The 19,174-nt window shown below is 41.0% G+C and overlaps 1 protein-coding gene across 1 annotated transcript in view; it reads left to right on the top strand.

Annotated features, from left to right (window-relative positions):
- The window catches only part of VOPP1 (VOPP1 WW domain binding protein), a gene marked incomplete at its 5' end in the record, with an annotated part of 66,539 nt that overhangs the window by 34,744 nt on the left and 12,621 nt on the right, over nt 1–19,174 (top strand). The window contains one exon of the mRNA XM_080340118.1: nt 9,729–9,787. Within this exon, the coding sequence (XP_080196244.1) occupies nt 9,729–9,787 (59 nt within the window). The remainder of the gene's footprint in view (nt 1–9,728; nt 9,788–19,174) is intronic.

Here is a 19,174-nt window from a genome sequence, read left to right as displayed (position 1 = left end):
GTGAAAAGCAATATGAGCTGTGACATGGCTGCTAAACTAAGAGATTATTTGAATTTGCCTGGTTATGTATATCCAGTATCTCTATCTAGACAGTCATCTTTGGAACCTGCAGTAGATTATTTTTTTCTTCTTCTTCTCCTTCCAAGAAGCTATTTTAAGTATAGAAAAACTCAAGTGATCACTCAAACGAAGGAAAAGATCCTGTTAAAAAAGTGCCAAATGCTGGTATGCTTTTGATTTAAATGAACAGATCTGTCAACACTCTTAGTGGATTATGTTGAAATTTGTCAAACTGGGACATTGGAGATTATTGTTTAGGTACATTCAGTCTCCTAATAGAAAAAAAGCAAATGTTATGGTCTTATGTAGGAAGTTACTTCATTTGGAAAAATGCTTTGCCATTAGTAGGCATCGTTACTTGCCAGAAAGGGTTGACTATTTATTTGCTATTCTAGTCCTTTCATGGTAAATACTCCAAGGACAAGTGCTTAGTATTTCTTCTTGCCCAGATAAGCAGTTGTGAGGTACAACTCTTGGATCTGTCTCACTGGAATTTAATAATCATATGTCATCACTATGGCAGTGTATTGGACTGTCTGAGTAGGAGTCAGTTTAGGCTCTTAGTTTAATTTAAAAGGCATTGATATTTCAGTCCACCTGGTGAGTGTTTGCTCAAAAGCCACAACAGAGCATCTCCCTGAAAGCTTGAACTGACCTGTTTATCAAATTCAAATTACACTCGGTTAAACTTTTCTGCTGTTTCTTTCTTTGAGGAGGGTTTTGGCCTGAGAAAGATGTGTTTGATGCCAGTCAGTAGGAACTTTAATAGGCTGTGTGCAAAAATAGAAAAACCTGATTATTAGCCTGGATGAACTCAAATGTATAAACTCCTCCCAGTGTTCCAGGAACTGACTCCCAAAGCAAACTGTTTTCTGGACTGTAACATGGAGATGATCATATTTCAGCGTTCTAATACACTAATTCAGCCCTGGTCAATGAGCTAGCCTTGCAGACCAGACCATGTTCACCTTTGCTGTGTTACTATTTGAGTCTCAGTGTTTACTTCAAGGTAGTTAGTCTAATGTAGCTGGGCCAAATGAACGAAAGTTTTGTTTAGAACTTTCTCCTATCCCACTTTGGTCATTAAACCAGATTGGGCCTGTACCATAAATCATGCATCTGTGCCTTTCATTTGAGAGACTGAGATGCCTTGTGAGGATGTAAATAACATAGTAATAATGGCTCTTCATGGAAGTATCTGTAAGTAGGCATCTGACAGTTCACTGTGACGCAGATGGGGATTGACTGAGAACAAACCTTCTCCCAGTAGAGTTTTGAAGTAGATGCTTCTGCTCAAAGAAGCACCTGGATTCTGACTTGCTGGGGTTTTTTAGGAACTGGTTTTCAAATATCAGAATGTTTCCAAGGTAACCTCTTTACTCTCCACTGTATGCAGATGCTCACTTTTTTTAACACACACGGCATGTGTAATCTGATTTAAAACGAACAGATGCTCCTAACAACAATCTAACACTAAACATGATGGGTTTCTAGAATGAACTCTTGAAGGTGAGAACTTGCCTTAGCCTTGCATACCTTCAAGGGGAACAGCTCTCTAGATGATATTTCATTAGTATTGATTTTTTTGTTGTTCCCTGCACTGGCTGTGTGATTGGTCATAGGACTCTGCATCTTGTTTCGTGGGACAGAGTAGTTGCTACCTTCAGTATTACAGATGTTTTCAGGACTTCAAAGTACAAAGTATTTTGATCCAGTATTTGCAGTTTTGGAATATCAGAAATGCAGTTTTGGAATGTCAGAAAACTGAAAAGGAAAAAGTCTTAGTTGACTAAAATAATATTTTGTTTTCCAATGACTCCTTGTAAGAAGGATCTGAGGAAAGTGTGCATCACTGGATTAAATGTCAAGAATGAAAAACAAGGGTAGTAGGGACGGGAGCAAGAGTTGCTGCGATTACGCATCTGTGCTCTGTCCTCTCAGCTCATGCTTTTTCTCTGCAGAACAAATGAGCATCTGGAGGATGTATAACATCAACAGAACAAAGCCTGGGAATTCCCAAAGCAACTGCCCTTAGTCCTGGTGACCATCAAAGAAATCTATTTTCCTGAAGTCTTGGATGGGCTGTCATAGTTTAACTAGCTGGCATCTGTAGTACAATGCTGCTACTGCCCCAATCTTGTCTGTATAGCAAATGACTGAGAAAATTGGTTTCTGAATCCATCTTCCTTTGCTCAGTCTTTCTTTGCTTTGCTTTTATTATTAGGGGAGATGAAAGATGCCCTCTGAGGGTTTAAGTACTAGGTAATTTAGATGCTGTTTTCATTCTTGGGATGGTAAAGCAGAAGAATGAAATACACATGGGAAACAAGCAAATTTGCCAGTTCAGCATGAACTGAAGGGAATGAATGCTGATGAATGCTGGCATGGTTTTAGATAAAAGTGGGGGAAGCCCAAATCTAGACTTTGCTGTTAATAGTGCTCTAGATAGTGTCAGCTCCTGCAAGGAATAAGTGGCTACTTAGGGTGCAGGCTGGAGATGAACCGAACTTCCAGTTCTTAGCCAAAGGAAAGCAAGTTTGGCATCTGTGTCTTGATGGTGACTCTGAAAGTGTTGCCTACATTCATTAGAGGCGTAAAAGTAAAATCAGTCTATCACCAAATCATTTTGTTTGTAAAACCTAGCATTTGTTTTGTTTTATTTCTAAAGAGACTGAGGGTGGAAATAGCAAATATCCTCACTCTTCACATGATCTTACTTTCAATTCTTGCCAAATGATCCCTTCCCCCCATGCACCTTCCTTTATGGATTGTTTTATAAGATGATTTATGACTTATTCTGTAGTTAAAGAATGCAAATAATAACCTTGCTTTTATTTCTCATGCACATATAAAAGGAAACAATTAATTGCAGAAACTAAATACAATTTTGGAGCTGTGTAACCTGCGCAGTATCGTTTGGAATAGATCAACCAGTTCTTATAGAGTTGGGAAAATGTTGCAGCTGTCTCCTTCAAGTTGGAACAAAAGACTACCACTACCCTCCTAAAGCTGCAGAGACTCCAGTGGAATGTGGAATCTTTTTTGCTTTTCTTGGGTGAAAAATGCTTTCAGTATGTGGCATGCCTCATGCTTTCTTGCAGATCTGCCACAAGAACTTTAAGGTCAGACCCATCAGAAAGGTTTAAAACCTTCCAGCTTTTATGTTTGTACAAATGTTTCTGAGTTTATGGATGCAGAAATAAGAATGTAAAGCAAGTCCTAACCTTTTCTCTTGGTACTTTCATAAGCATATGGCTTGACATTCTGACGAAGTTGGATATTTCGCATAACAACAATAACTATCATAACTATGGTTTCCCAGACATTTTGAAGACTGAATATGGTTATTCCATCCAAGACAGTCAATTGTTGTTATTAATAGCTCATATTAACACTTCCATATGCTGTGAAATATTTAGCAGGTGTGACTGCTGCACGCACATGAGAATTGAGTGAGGTGATGTATGTGGGTGAGGGCTTCTATAGGTGATTTATCACGCCAAGCTGCTTTACAACATGGAGTAAGTGTTTTGAACGGGGTGTGCAGCGCTGCGCAGTGGGGTGGGGGGGAGGGTGCTGTCCGCTGTGCTGATGGCGCCCTAGGCAGGGGCCCCATCCTGCTCTCATGGGGCTCCGAAAAATGAGGATCTCTTGCTTTTCCTTCTCTTCTTCCCTTAGGAGACTGATGAAAGGATTATATTAAATTGAAATGGTATCATTCTGCAACTGAAGTGCATTTGCAATTTGCTCTACAATGGAGGGGGGGACAAAAAACCAGTCAGGCTCCTGAAATGAAATTGCATGGAAGGGATATTTGTATTTCTCTTGTGGGAAAGGTTAATAGATCTAAATGTAAAGTAATGCTTTGTGATGGGAGGCTATCTAGTGCTAAACTCACATTAATTCTAAATAAAAATATGATGATGAATGCATGTGCTCTGAGCACCAGAAGTATTAATAAGAATTAGCTGCTTGTGCTGAAAATTTCTACTGTTGCAAAACACACACTGATTAATTCAAGGTGGAAAAATTGCTGCTTTTAAGAATCCTGTATGGGAAATATTATCTTTTTTTTTTTTTTTTTTCTTGGAGAACAACCAGAAAAACTGACCAGAAACAACTCCTTCTGAAATATATGAAAATCATTCTTTATACTGTGAGTTATGACTTTGTAATCTTTGTCTTGATGAAATAACTGTGTATCTGGAATAGTATCTGTTCTGTTTACTGTTACATGGGAGGGAAATCTTGGTAAAGGATCAGCATCCTACTATACAAGAGTTTCCTGCGGTTTCCTGACTACCTTAGTAAATAAAAATACCTTAACATAATACTGGTTTTTAGTAAGGGTTGCTTCTGTCTTGTGTGAAGAGTATGCCTGCAAGCTCAGTTTCTTACAATAGTTTGGAGATGGGTTACTTTTACCCTCAGCTGCTAGCATCGCCAGGGAAGAAGTAGGGATGAATTTTGATGTATTCGAGCAAGGCTAAAGCAAAATGTATTTTCTGTAGTAAATTGTTTTCACCCTTAGGCTGCACTTTTCAGTTTCAGTATATGTTGTCTCTTAACTCTAATGGATGATATTTTGCCCTTTTCTTGGCTATGGAAGAACAGTATGCTCATATTCTTGTCTCTGCAAATCCAATCTTTCAAACTTGCAGCATGCCTAAGTCCTTCTGATTTCAGTGCACCACATCTAATGAGCACCTTGTATTTCATAATGCTTTCAGCTCTTGTCAAGGCACTGAAATGGAGAGTGTTCTGAAAACTGATACAATTTTAAAGGCCAGATCCTATAAAACATTGTGGTTCTTAGACAATAATGTGCCCTCTGGAACTGAATATTTAGTCTGGAGTTGCACTGTAGACTGTCGCATCCTTTTGTCTGGGTTCCACCAAGTACTTGCCAGGTGCAGTGACCAATAAAACTGGAAGAGTCTTGTTCAAGCGAGTTTTGCAAGAGGTTTTCTGTAAGAGGCAGCAGATGCAGCCAGTTGTTTCTCAGATGCTGTGGAGCCATATGGTCAGAAATGTGTCCTGATTACCGCAATTACTAATTTGATCTAGCTGTGTGGAATATGGTGTTGAGGGTGTATGTTGGAATAGGATTGTTTGATGCTCAGAAATTACGAGGTCTTGTTCTGTGTCTTAGATACTTTTAACACTTTCTTCCTGATCATCTGTGAATTTATCCTAGCAGACCCCTGGAGCCACAAGAGTGACATTTGGATCAGCTTGCACCTTACTAACATACAGCATATACCCAGCTGAATGGGAGGTAGCAGCCACTAAGTGGGTCATCCCAGAATGCTAGGAGCCGTTGATATCAGCATGGCACATCACTCAGTTAAATTCCTACTTCCTGCCCCTGCCCCCTTCTGAATCTACCTATTTGGGTCCTTATAACTGTAATACATAATAGAATTTGTGTGTAGCATCTAGCTTTTTGTCTGGTTAAAAAGAAAAAGCCACACCCTTTACTGCTGTTAACTGATAGGGTTTCATTGACTTTGTGATCGATAGCAGACCTGTGCCTCTTACAGAGTCTGGCTTTGAGGAGATGTCACAAACTCACTCTGAATGTCCCTTCAGCATACAGATAGAAATCACCCTCTCTGCTGCCCTCCACAAGTGTGTCCCTCCACAGCAGGCTGCTTTTTTTCATTGGTATCCGTAACAAAAATGGAGCGTACTTGTCTTGGAAAATATTTACTATCTGCAGATGGGGCTGTAATAGTTTTTACTTTATTATTATTATTTTCTAAACATCCAATAGAAGCACTAGGCATGAATTCACTGCTCCCTTGATTGTGAAGAGTAATTAATTGATTTGATCTGTTTTCTTTTTACTATCCTGTGGACTGAAAGATAATGATCTGCAATGTGGAGAATATTCCTGCTAGAGATAGTATTTCTGCAAATCCTGCAAAGCATAACTAATGATCTGTGGAGTACCATCCGACATTCACTGAGCAGGCTGCCTGCTGTCTTCCCCCACACCATGTGCATACATATGTACTTGCATTCTGTATTTTATGGTGTGATCAAAACCAGTCTTTGGTTAATGTTTTAGTAAGTTCTCTTTCTCACAGTTCTTACTAGCAGTGGTAACATTTGCATTTTCAATCTGTGGCAGGAAGCACATTTCTTTTCTTAAAGGAAATCTGCATAAATATAGAGGCCACAGAAAAGAATGACTTACAAGTTCGCATTGCTGCAGTCTGTCAAATAAAACAGGCTACAAGACAGATGCTGATTTGTTTAAAATCAAACAAACAAAACCCCAAGTCTTGTGTGTTTTCTCTTTCCCAATGTGCAATCTTAAAGAATGTATTCAAGCATCTGGTTAATTCACATACCAATAATATTCTCTAAAGATTACATATGCACACCCAATTAGACCTGCATCATTTATTTAAAAAAAAAAAAAAAGAATGTAGTCTTGTGTTTATGTTTTATAGCTGTGACAAATTTTAAAGGACATAGGAGGAATTTTATAAGCAAAATGTGGAGTCCTTCTAGAAAAACTGAAAGCATCAGCAGTGTTGTACCTAAGTTTGTTTAAAAACCATAAACACACTTTTTTGCTATTAATGAACGGATAAATTACTTTTTTAAGGTGTGACCTTGTTAGAAACTCTGAGGTATAGCCTGTCTTCATAAAGGAGCTAGTGGAGTGAGCACTAACCGTGATGTCTGAGGTCCTTTCGTGTTGCAGTAATAGGAGTTATCTTCCTTTTGTTTCTGTTTTGTGGACTGCCATGAGTTGCTGCAGCTGTGGTTTCTTGAGGGTTTAAATAGTCTCAAATGGCTGCAAGGACATCATCCTCTAAAGGCTCTGTGAGGATGAGAGCCTGGTGCTGATGGTGTACATTCCGTCACATGCTTGTATTCCTCTCCACCAGCTTAACTGAGGGGCCAGTACCACTCAGAAGAATAACATGGGTCTTGGCAAGAGATGGATGATCATAGTCTGCTTCAGAGGATGTGCATGGGATGGGAAAAACTAATCTGTGGCCTGACTACTCTGTTTATCTGTCTGGTACCCGACTATTCAAGAGGCTCAGATCCTTAGAGGCAATGACATTCCTGTCTTATTCTTAGCAGTCAATTCTTGCGAGATGTGCTAACTAGCAACAGAGACAGTGGTTAGTAACCACCTGCTGTATGTTGGGCTTTACTGGTATAGAGTTGCCATGGAGATTGGTAGGAGTTTTAACTGAGCGGGAACTAGAACAGTTTGCCCTGTGTGTGTAAATCTGTTTGACATGTCGTGTGTATCAAATTTGGCTGTGCTGCTCACATTTGAGGTCCACTTGCTTGTCTGTCTTGTAGGAGAGCTGGACAACTGCCATTCAGTATTCAGAGCGCTGTGTTATTAAGGCAGAATTGGGATTGGTACCTACTGTTCCAGGGCCCATATAAAAGCAAAGTCTGTGTACCAAAGCATTTTTAGTACAGGTACCTAAGTGCTGTAAGCTAGAGAGAACTGTTACTGGCAAAACTTGCCTGGGCTGGAGCAGATGATCACATCACAGCATATTGGCTGTCTGAAACAGAGAATTATTATGAGGCAGGAACAGAAATCTTACAGCTTGGGAGATGTGGGAAGGAGGAATCTTCCCAGTGCATTTTAGAACTCGTAAAGTGGATTAAAACACAGGGAGGAGGGCAAGCAGAATGAGTGCTGAATATAAATGTCTCCTTTACACTTGTAAAGGGTACACAGGCTCCACGTGCTCAGAAACATTGCTGGGAAAACATCAATTAAAATGCTTGAGACTGACAAAGGCTTTAAGGCTGTTGAGGTAAATGGTGACTCATATTGGTTGAGAAGCAGGAAGGAAAAACGCTTAACAGTGTACACCCTGGGCTGGATTCTGACATGGAGCTTCCCAAAGGGTCAACCTGCAGGCACCGGGATTTTAGCCAGGTCCTGCTGATCTGCAGCCTTCAAAGTTGAAGTGCCGAAGTATTTTTCACTGACTTGGCAGCAGACCTGCTGGGTTTACAATACATATACATTTGCAGGGTGATATGGAGAGAAACTTGGCATATTTAGAGTGAGACGAAACAGCCAGCTGATGAAGATATTCATAAGGAAGCATTAAGAAGTTGGAAGCTTTGAAGGAGGGCAGGGCAAAGAGGAATAGGACAAATGTGGAGATTTATCTTTGAACACCACTTGCTCCAGGAGCAGCTGTGGAGCCCTCCTGCATATACTGCCTGGACCAGGGCATCGATTTGAGAGTGGAATGATGCTTCCACAGTGTTTATCATAAGGGAAAAGCTCCAGTCCTTTCAACAGAAGCTAAAGCTTGTGCATCTTGAAGACTGGTGTGAGCCTGTCATATTAGTGAAAATGCCTGATCACACGCATCAAAAGTCTTCTCCTTCTCCCCTATGTCCTGTACCACTCGTAACAATGTAATCCATAGCAGTCTGTCTTCATGGGCTGTAATTGATCTGTCTGTGATTTAGCTCATCAGATACTCATTAAAGAGCTTGCAGCCTTTCTTATTCATGAGGAGTGAGAGTTGGGGATCTAAAACCATTTTGTCTTTGTCTTAACTGGATTCACATAGTATGATATTCAGGGAGGCTAATGAACTTATAGGAGCTATTATTTAAAGGTGAGCTGCTAAGTGAACATGAAGGATGATCCAAGCACCGCTGGTGTGCTGAGTGCTCTCCAACATGGGGTTTCAGGTGTGAGTAGCAGAGGGAATTATTGCTAAAACCTTAGCAAGATATTGCTTGCTGCTCTGTGGAGGGTGTCCCACAATGCCCTGGCTGTGTGTGATCAGATAATGTAACTTGTGGTGGAGCTCCTGGAGCTACATTTGCAATGAAGACGGCATTTTATGCTAGCGATGTCAACGGGTTACACAGAAATATTTTGTGCATTGTATATAGAGTTTGGGCCTGACATCTGGTTTTCTTTTTTTAAGCGCTGCTAGTACTCTGAGCTGCCGTCTGTACGCTGGTAGTGTCTCTAACAATGTGCGCTTCCCGTGTTGCCACATGCTGAGAAAATGCCTGTCGTCATCCTTGAAGAAGGATGTGCTGGCAATCTGCAGAAGAGAACAATACTGCTGGGCTGCAGAAAGCAGTTTCCTTTCCCCTGTACTTTAATGAACACTTGGGATATTTCCAAGCTGTAGGAAGACTAGATGGGATGGATGAGTTCTCCACTCTGCTCCTTTCTGAGCCTGGCTCTGCACACCACAGACTTACAGAAAGATGAATCATTCACTGCAAATATTTAATTTATTGTATAGTCATAATGCATAGCTTATGCCGTGGAGTTCTCTTATGTAACTACAACCACAACAGCCTATTAAGTTCTCCCTGGTCTTTTAAAACACCAGTTCTTCCAGGGATCCTGTGTCTGCACTGAATCTACTGACTTTGCTGATGAATCATGGGAAGCTATGAGGCCCTGCAGACAAAGCCCCATGTGATGGGTGTGAATCCTAATGTGGCACGCTGCCATTCTAATAAACTGACTTCCTAGTTGTTGCGTGTGTCAGGCTTGTGAAATCTTTGGCCATAGAAACCTTCTCTAATTGCTCAAAGTCACAGTATCTGTAAATACTCTATGCTTGTATTTATAATCATCCATTGTCTTATGTAAATATTAATATTATATTTTTCTTTCTTTGTAGTGTACAGAGGCCAAAAAGCATTGCTGGTACTTTGAAGGATTATATCCTACATATTATATGTAAGTAGTCATCACTTTCCTTGTTGAGTTTTCTAGTGCTGAAGAGAGAATTAGAATCTGTAGGCTTTTAGAGTGTTGTTCTTTCCTTTCGCTAATTCTATTTTTTCCATAACTTCCCTAAGACTTTTTCTAATTTAAAATGAAGGTGTAATAAACTTTCCCTTCTTCACCGTGTCCCATCTCTTTCCCTTTCTCCTTATTTAAAATAGTGTACAGACTCGTTTTGCCACCCAGTCCAGGTGACCTTTCCAATTTGAAAACAAAAGTGCAAGATCTTAAACAGCTCTTATTTCAGAACACTGGAAGGGAAACATAAGTAGAGCCCTGTGAGGACAGTTCTCCCTTTGTTTTGAGCAAGGGCAGGTAATCGAGCAGAATACCAAGAATGCTTTGACAGTAAGTTTGTCCCTCTGCTAATACTGTTGTTTAATTTAGGGAGTTGGGATGATTTGTTATCTGTGGCATACCTGTCCATTTAATAAGTGGCATATATGTTCACATCAGGCTTGAGTGTGAACGATATGTCAATGACCTGTTGGTTCATGGCTGAGGGTCTCTCTGAATTGCAGTTTTCTGTTCTAAATTGCCCACAGCAACACCAAAAAGGTGAAGGAAAAGTGTGGGTAGGAGGTATCTTCCCTGTGGATTTGGGGGCAGAAAGGACATGAACGTACTAAACTTTGTCCCTGGGTTGTATAACTTTATGATTGCAAACATCTGTAAACATGAGTTTAAAAAAAAAAATAGTGAGGTTGAGGAGTAGGTAGCAGCATTAGGTCATCTGTTCCCTGAGCAAGCTCTTCCTTGCTGAAGGATTGGAAATTACTGTAATCCTTATGCTGCCCAAGAATTTTCCTCCATTTTCTTCTCCACCTCCACTTCATCTGCCAGAAACAAGAGAGAAATGCTAGAGACAAAAAGCAGCCAGTAAGCCAGGCAAGAAACAAAGCTCACTGAAAGGATGAAACACTGTGTGGCTTAATCATCTGTGATCCTGACTATTAACTGCTTAGGAAGTGTTTGTGCCTAGAACTCACTGTCTTTTTTTCAGGTGACTGAAATGTTGAGAATTACTCATAAATGGTCAGCCAGAACAGATGGGTGAATTTCAATAAATTCATTTTCTTTGCATGCTAATAACAACAGGACTTTAGTTCCACCTACATTTTATTTTATTTTGCTGCAACGTGGGAAAGAAGCTGGGATGTTATGAAATAATGAAAATCCCACTGCACCTTGACATTCAGGAGTGTGTTATTCATCATCACCTTGGTGTTCTGCTTACGTTTCTGCCCACATGCTTTTTCAGCCCATGTTTGTCTCCCTTTGTAATACAAAGGGGTAGCTACTTGAATATGGGGTGTTAGCTCAGGCTCTTTATGCCATAGGTAAATACATACTGAGTGCTGCAAAAGCAAGGGGTACAAGAGGGAGGCTCACTCTCTCCAATAGATGTGATGCATGCAAGATTATTTTCTAATTGTTTTCTTTTTGGGAACTAGTTCACAGTTTTCTTCATGTGCTGAAATGGAGTATCTTCCAGAAAAGTGTGGTGTGTTTATTTTATGATCTGCCAAAGAGGTTAATTGGAACTGCGCACAGCTTTAAATATTGGCAGGAAGAAAGTTGTAGAAGGGGCTGTGGTGTTGGTGGGTTGCTGGTTGGTTTGGGAGACATTTTGATGTGGGGGGAAGACTATTGTATATTCACTATGTCAGGTCAATCAGAAGACTGTTAGTAGTAGTTTTGTGTGTGGTTTTTACTGCAGCACCCTGTTATCTGAGCCATTGTATGAGCATGTTGCGATTGTCAGTCCCTTGGATAGCGTAAGTAAATGGAAAAACGAAGGGGAAAAGGGGTAAGATATTTGTGCTCAGGGATGATTGCAATGGTGATGAGTGTCACATTAATGCTATTGTTGTTATTGCGATTATAAATTAAAGTGGGGAAGAAGGAGCACTAAGAAAAGACAACAAGGATTTGGGAACAGTAAAGCTCAAAGAATAGATAACGTGTGACAAGTGAAGAAATGTGGAAAAGAGGGAAGAGAGGGTATTTGAGTGCATAGGAGCCCAGTAGGTTTAAAGGGTGCTTCCACCAAAATGATAGGAAGGACATTGACGTCTGTGGTTCCTGCGGTTTCCTACATTGTTACTTCTGCAATTTCAGTTTCTTTTGTCTATGGTTCTCAGCTGCTTCCTACCTGTTCTGTCTTTTCACACCTGTATGGTGGAGGAAGGGCACAATGAAGTCCCATTGCTTTGGCACTTGTTTGACCCTTCAATGAATTAATTCAACTTGCTGATCCCACAGAAAGTTGTTCATTTCAGCACATTTGAGTCAGTGTTGAATCAGCTTGGTACGATTCTTGGTGAACACTGGTGAAATGGGAAAGGAGTATTCTGCATATTGTGGGGGAGGAGGTATGAGTAGGATCTTATCCATCAGCATATGGTTAGATGTTAAATCTTCTAAAGGCATAATATGTAACTTTACCCTGAGAATATATGCTCTGTGCAAATCGAGAACAAGGATGTGCTATAGTGAAACAGGTTTTATTTTATCCTACAATTTCTGTAGCAACAATTGGAAAGAAGCAGATATATTTAGTCAAACGAGTTTGCAATAGATTCCATTCCTTTCTGTCACTGGTTTTCTGACAGAAGCTTTTTCTACCCAATTAACATATGTAGTCTCTCCTTTGGTCTTGAGGCTATCTTTGGAGAGTTATGAAACCCAGCAATGCAATCCTTTTTAATGATTTCCCTGTGATTTCAATCCCGTGCTGACCGTGTGTCAGGTGTCTCTTGGGGACACTTTGTATTATAATGAAAAGGTTGGCTTGTCAGCTCAGAAATACCACATCTTGTGTCTATTCACAGACCTAGTGTGGCGTACTCAGACCAAGCCATCCCTGGACTGACATGTCCATATGCTTTATCTCTTCTGAGCAGGCACATCCTCCTCGAAGGTGCCTGCTTCTCTTTCAGTTGCTCAGAGTAATAGAAGTCCAAGGTGGACTGTCACATAAAATGGTTTGTTGCTTTTATCAGAAGTTTAAAAGCAAGATAGCTGAGTTAATCTTTCCTGTAAAGGCTCTACTTCAGCCATCCAAACACAGAGATAAGACTGTGTCTGCAAAGTTAGAGGAACATGGGATAAGAAATCATTGTGCCAAAATAAGTGTACTGGAAATTCAGCTAGATTGGGGGGTAAAATTTGCAGTGATTTGACTGTTCTTTTGGAGCTTGAACTTTTTTTTTTTTTTAATTATTTTAAAAAGAAAAAGCTGTTAGAGATGTTGCTTAAAGCTTTCTTAAAACTTGTCGGTTATGCTTGCTGTATTAACAGCTAAGGTGAAGGCTGGACGTCGCTGTTACAAAACTAATGATACATGTCTCTGTCCAAGTAGTTAATGGCATTAGTACAATTTAAAATTTACACTTGGCATAATTGTTCTAGCCTTCATAGCTCAACAGTAAGCTTTAGTTTATTTCAAGCAAGTTTCTTAAGGCTGGTCTGAGGAATTGATCATTTTCCAAACTTTTCTACCTCGTCTATGTCAATCTGTTAATTTAAGATACAGCTTATTTCAGGCTAGAAGCCATCATGTAAAGCTTCCCGGGAATTTTAGAGACATACATTAGTCTTCTAGTGTTGATAAGAAAATTTCCGAGACTGCTCTTAGCTTACTTCACTACCCAAACCAACCATTTCTCTGTGTTCTAGTCACAAGATATTGCCAGTTGCTACTTTTCTCCTGCTTCAGCAAAAACCATTTATTTATGTGGCCTGGAAGAATAAGTAAACAAATATGAAGCAGAGAAAGGAATTAGTCATTGGAGTCTAGTTCTTATCCTTTGGAAAATCAGGGAGCCAAGTTATTCCTGACTTTGCTTAAAGAGCTAGATCATACATCTGCTTGTGTACATGCACAGAAAGCAATTCAGAATTAAAGACGTCTTAACAGATTTGACTCCGATCCTCTACAAGGATCCTCATCCCACTCTCACTTAAATAAGCCAGCTCAGTGTTATTGTAGATGTACCTGAAGTGCTGGTGGTTGGTGGAAGAGACAGTCAACATACTTCTCTTACTTGGCAATAATGTTAGTAATAATATAGTGAATGCATTAGATTGTGAAATCACTGTCTCTGTAGGCAGATGCCAGCAGCACTTAAGATACCCCAATTGTTTTTTCCACTTCTAAATTGTGATTTAATAGTAGAGGGAAGGCTGCCTTACATTTTGCTGATGAAAATAGTTTCATTAGAGTGATTGTGAATGTTTCCCTTATTGCAGGGTGAAGCATATTCCTGGGTATGAAGGACCAATCTGATAGGTCTCTGTTTACTTTTCCTCCTGTTGTTAGCTACAGTCACATTGGAGATTTTAATGAGGTGATAAATTCCAGATGCTAGAACCTACGTGTTTCTAATCCTCTCCTTCCCAGGCTCTGTGGCATGTTTATAAAGCAGCACAAATATCTTTGAGTACGAGTGGTAGGCACATCTCCACAGCATTAGAAATAGCATGGCCAATGTCACTGGGTCAGTGAAGTAGTTGCCCACGGGGTGGGGGGGAGTTGGCTCACTAGGAGGGAGGAAAGAGCTTTGATGCTGTCCAGTATTAAGTCAACATTATTTCAGCTCATCCTGATGTATTATTGTGTATTGAATTTTTTAATAAAGTAATATTCTAAGAGAAGTAGTGAGGAAAGGAGACTAATGCTGATTAGAGAACAGAGAATAACTGAGGTGGGAGGGGTTCTCAGGAGACCTCCAGTCCACCCTCCTGCTCAGAGCAGCGTCAGCGATGAGGTCAACCAGGTTGCTCAGGCCTTCAACCAGTTAGGTCTTGGGAAAACTCCAAGGAGGAAGATAGCACAACCTCTCTGGGCAACATGATCTGCTGCCTGGCTGTCTTCATGGTGGATAAGTTTTCCCACACACCTAGTCAGAACCAATTTTTGTTTCAGTTTACATCCATCGTTGTTGTCCCACTCTGCACCACTAGGAACAATCTGGCTCCATCTTCATGGTAACTCATTTTGGCCTACTGGCAAGTTGCTCTTGGGTCCTTCTAAAACCATTTCTTCCCTAGACTGAGCAAGCCCAAGTCCCTCAACCTCTCCTCATAGGGCAGGTACCCTAGCCTCTGACTATCTTGGTGGTCCGTTGCTGAGCTTGCTCCAGTTCATCAGTTTCATCCTTTTTACTGGGGATGGCAAAACCAAATGTGGTATTTTAGATGTGGTCCAACAAGTTCTCAGTGAAAGGTGGTAGTTACTTGCCTTTATCCACTGTCTAGGCTTCTGTTGACACAGTCCAGGATGCTGTTGGCCTTTATTGCTGTCATGGCACACTGCTAGCTCATGTTCATATTGCTGTCTACCGTGACCCCTAGGGCGTTTTCAGCAGAGCTGCTTCACAGCCAGCAAGATGTCCATCCTTCCCACAGGCAAGACTTCGCATATGGTTTTGTTCAATTTCATGAGGTTCCTGTCAGGCTATTCCTCCAACCAGTCTAAATCTTTGAGTGGCAGCCCCTGCCCTTGAGCTCATTGACTGATCCCCAGTTTGGGACCATCTCCAAAACTTGGTGAAAGTACTCTATGACCAATTCCAGCAACGTTTGTCAACAGGACAAGTCCAAACCTCTGTGGTACTACCAGTGATTACTTCATACTCTCTAGGAAGATTGTGACACGTTGACCACTGCCCTCGGAACACCACCAAACAGCCAGTTTGTGGTTTTGTGGGGTTGGTTTGTTTGTTTTTTGCCTTTGTGTGAGGGGGATTGTGGGGAGGGTGTAAACCAATCTAGCTGTCCACCTCTCCAGACTGTAATATCTGAACTTGGTTAAAAGAGTATTATGGCAGACAGTGAGGAAAGCCTTGCTGAAGTTGAGCTAAATGACATCAGCTGCTCTCTGGCTTGTCCACAGATACCATCCACTGCCAGTGTAGGGGTAACAGCTCTTCTGGCTGCACTTGGTGTCCCTTGCAACTATCAGTTGTAGGTGAGGTTTGGCTTTCCTAACGTCACACCTGCTTGTGCATGTGATGATTTCTAAATTCCTCCTTGGTAGCCTGTACCTGCTTTCCCCTCCTGAATACTGACTTTTGAACTGGAGCTCAGCCGTGGGTTCCTTGGCTAAGTATGTTTTGACTGTTCACTGGTGTGCTACTAGTTGAAAGACCTCCAGAAATAAACAGAGAAACTATCTTTAGAAAAAAAATGTTAATCATCGCTGCTGGTAAATGCATGAAGAACAGAATAAACATAGAGGAGCAGCATCTTGTAACCTCTTCCAATTCTTATCCGAAGCAGGACTTGAATTAATGTTAAAAGCATGTGCAGATGGAAGTCCTGTATTTTTAGGCTAATGTGTTTTTGCCATAGAAAGTAGTTTACAGCATGCAGCAGACAGCTGCACGTGTACACATTTATGTTGATTAAATCTGTTTTTCATTTAGAATTAGTATGAGGACATAATTGTAAACCTAAAAAAGGAATGTTTGCATATTCTTCATGTTTAAACAATATTCTTCATGTTTAAAACATGTTACTGCCCTACATGGGAACAGTCAATTACTTTTCTTATTGTGGAGAACAATGCTGATTGTATTGTTTGTGGGTTTTTATGGTTTTTGAAATAAATTTCTTTTGCATTTCCACACACCTCTCTTCAGATTAAATTTTGTGGGATTTATCACACAGTCGTGTTCATCTGGGTTTTGAATGTAATCTCTTATGTGCTTGGTGATCACTCTATAATAATAATTTTGTGCATTATCAAGAACCTGCAAAATGTTCCAGATGAAAATATTAAAAAAGTTATTTTTATTCAGATAGCTTAGAGATTACTTCTTCCATCAGTGTGGGTACAAGAGGCTGAGAAAACCCCCCAATCCAGACACAGGGTATGTTGCAGGATGGGAGCTAATTCCTGTGCTCTACATCCTGTTATGTTTACTGCCTTTAATTAAGTTGGCTTTTCTGATGATACACTTAGCTTTCCCATTGCAATTACAGCTGCATGAAGTGTCAGCAGGTGTGTGCTTAGGGCAGTAATCTAGCTGTTGATTTAATCTTCCATTTGATTTGAAGCCAGCATGGAGGAGGGAGAGGGAGGCAGTGTTAGGGTTTTGCACGCTTCCAGGGCCCTTGAATGGCCGGCACCGTACAGAAATGGAGACCTGATTCAGGCCAGGGCCACCAATTTAGCAGCGAGCAGCCACAGGAAGGACCTGATTGCATATGTCGTTCAAGGCAAGAACGCAAGTGCACAGTTTGCATCGTGAAGGATGACAGCAGTCATTATCAGACCATCTGTCTATAAAGGCAACAAAAATGTACCACCATTGGTATGTTTGCTCAGTCCTATGTGGCCATAAACAATAAGGGTACAAAACATTGCAAGTAGCTTCACTAGTCTGTGCCCTAAGGTGATACATTCCTTGCTTCAAATAAGGCACTGGATTCCCTTGATGTTGATGGATCTGATGAGGTTGTGGTCCTGACTGCTGTAATGACCCAGCTGCTAGATGCCTTGCCAAGCACTTGAATTTACTTCGATGGATTGGTTGTCCAATGCACAGCCTGGGGAGAATTAGGTTACCAAATTAACAACCAAGTCAACTTGCTAGGAGTGAGTTTTGAGGAGAGGAGAGGGATTTAATATCTCAGCCTTCACAGGCAATCAAGCAGGTGACTGACCTAATTTGAGATTCGAAGCTCTGAACAATTTCAGAGTTGGAGGCTGACCAGGTTTAGGCAGCCTGTTCTGAGAAAGGAGAGGAAGGAAGAAGGGGGGACAATGTCTCGTGGAGTATTCCTCTGAATCCAGGCTCTGCTCTGGCTCAGGGGGAGCAGGGAACCCAGTCCTTCCCCTCTCATTTCCAGAAGATGCAATAACCACAGTTGTGGCTCATCATGTGTTTTTCCTCTTGGGGCTATTTGACTTGAAATATTCATCAAAGCATTAACTCTTCCATGTCCTGGGTAAGAACCCTAATTTGAGGCTGAGAAGCCATTTCTTCTGGCTACATGTCAGTGGGACAGGAAGGCTCGTGCCTGGTTTGAGCTCCAGTGGACAGCATCAAGGATCACTTGACCTCAAAGTCATCTCAAACCTTCTAAACCTTGCTGTATAGAGATACCAGGAATTAAAATTTTGAAAGACTTAGTGGCACCTAACTGCTGGCCATTAGAACCTATGTCCTTCTCTGTGTATGATCCTGCTCTAGCTGTGTGAAGAAAAAAGATTTGCTGTGCAGGCAGGTAGCAAATTCATGGACATCCATCGCCCCCTACCAGCAGATTTCTTATAATCTTTCAGAGCAGCAATTAGATGCAGTAGGGCTGCTCACCCACTGGGAGCAGCTTGAGATATGAAGAGCTAATTGTGTGTTTAATAAGGGGCCTGATGATTAACTAGAAGTCCTCAGTCCTGTTCATATGAGAAATTCACAATTCCACCTCCAGAAAATTAAAACTTGTCGTATAGGTTATCTGTGGCTTACTTTTTGTTGGAACCTTAAGCTATGCTGTTTCTCTGCTTTGTTCTGCAGCAGAAAGGCCTGGATCCCATATTGAAAAATGGCTGTTTAAGGTACCATATACTGCCATGGAACAAAGTCTAAACCACAGCAATTCCTGCTAGGTTCTGCCACAAGAGGAGCAGAGGAAATTTCTAGATGGATATGAGCAGGCCAGAAAGCCATGTGGAGAGACCTGCTGCCTTTACAGACAAGAAGGAGGGTCCTTCTTGTAGAGTAGCTTTCCTCCTGGGATCTGAGAAGAGAGGGCTGGAGTTACAGCAAATTATTGGGTAGCAGAAGGTTTGCAGAAGGGTCAGTTTGATAGGAACAGCTAAGCAAATACTTCTCATCCCATCAGAAGTGAGGGAGGATTTACCATATTCTGCTGAGTTCTTGCACAGACTGTGTTTATAGGTTCTTCACCTGAAGAATAATTAAGAAATAATCCCTTTTTCAGCTGTTGGCTGCTCTTGTTTATCCTGTCTGTGTGAAGGGCATGAGTCAAGTATCTTGTCTCATCATAGACTTTCATAGAATTGAATCACAGAATGTCCTGAGTTGGAACTGACCCACAAGGATCATTGAATCCAACTCCTGATTTTAGTTGTGTAAAAGAGGACAGGACTGAACAAATACTGCTTCTGTCTCTGTTGTTTCTGCTCTGTAGAAAAATGATTTGACAGCTCCTTCCCTCCTTTTTGCCTTACCATTTCTTATGTAGTTAAGGGCTGAGTGATTTATCAAGTGCCTGGGTAACTATATCTCTAGTGCTCTCCTTGGTACCAGTGACAGTGCTTTACTCTCAAGTACAGATGTTCCACTGAGGTCATGGCTTCATTCA

Source organism: Nesoenas mayeri (assembly GCF_963082525.1).
Source record: "Nesoenas mayeri genome assembly, chromosome: 2".
In the NCBI taxonomy this organism is placed as follows: Eukaryota; Metazoa; Chordata; class Aves; order Columbiformes; family Columbidae; genus Nesoenas; species Nesoenas mayeri.
Note: the sequence above shows the minus strand (reverse complement) of the source record. Positions and strands in the feature narration are given on the sequence as shown.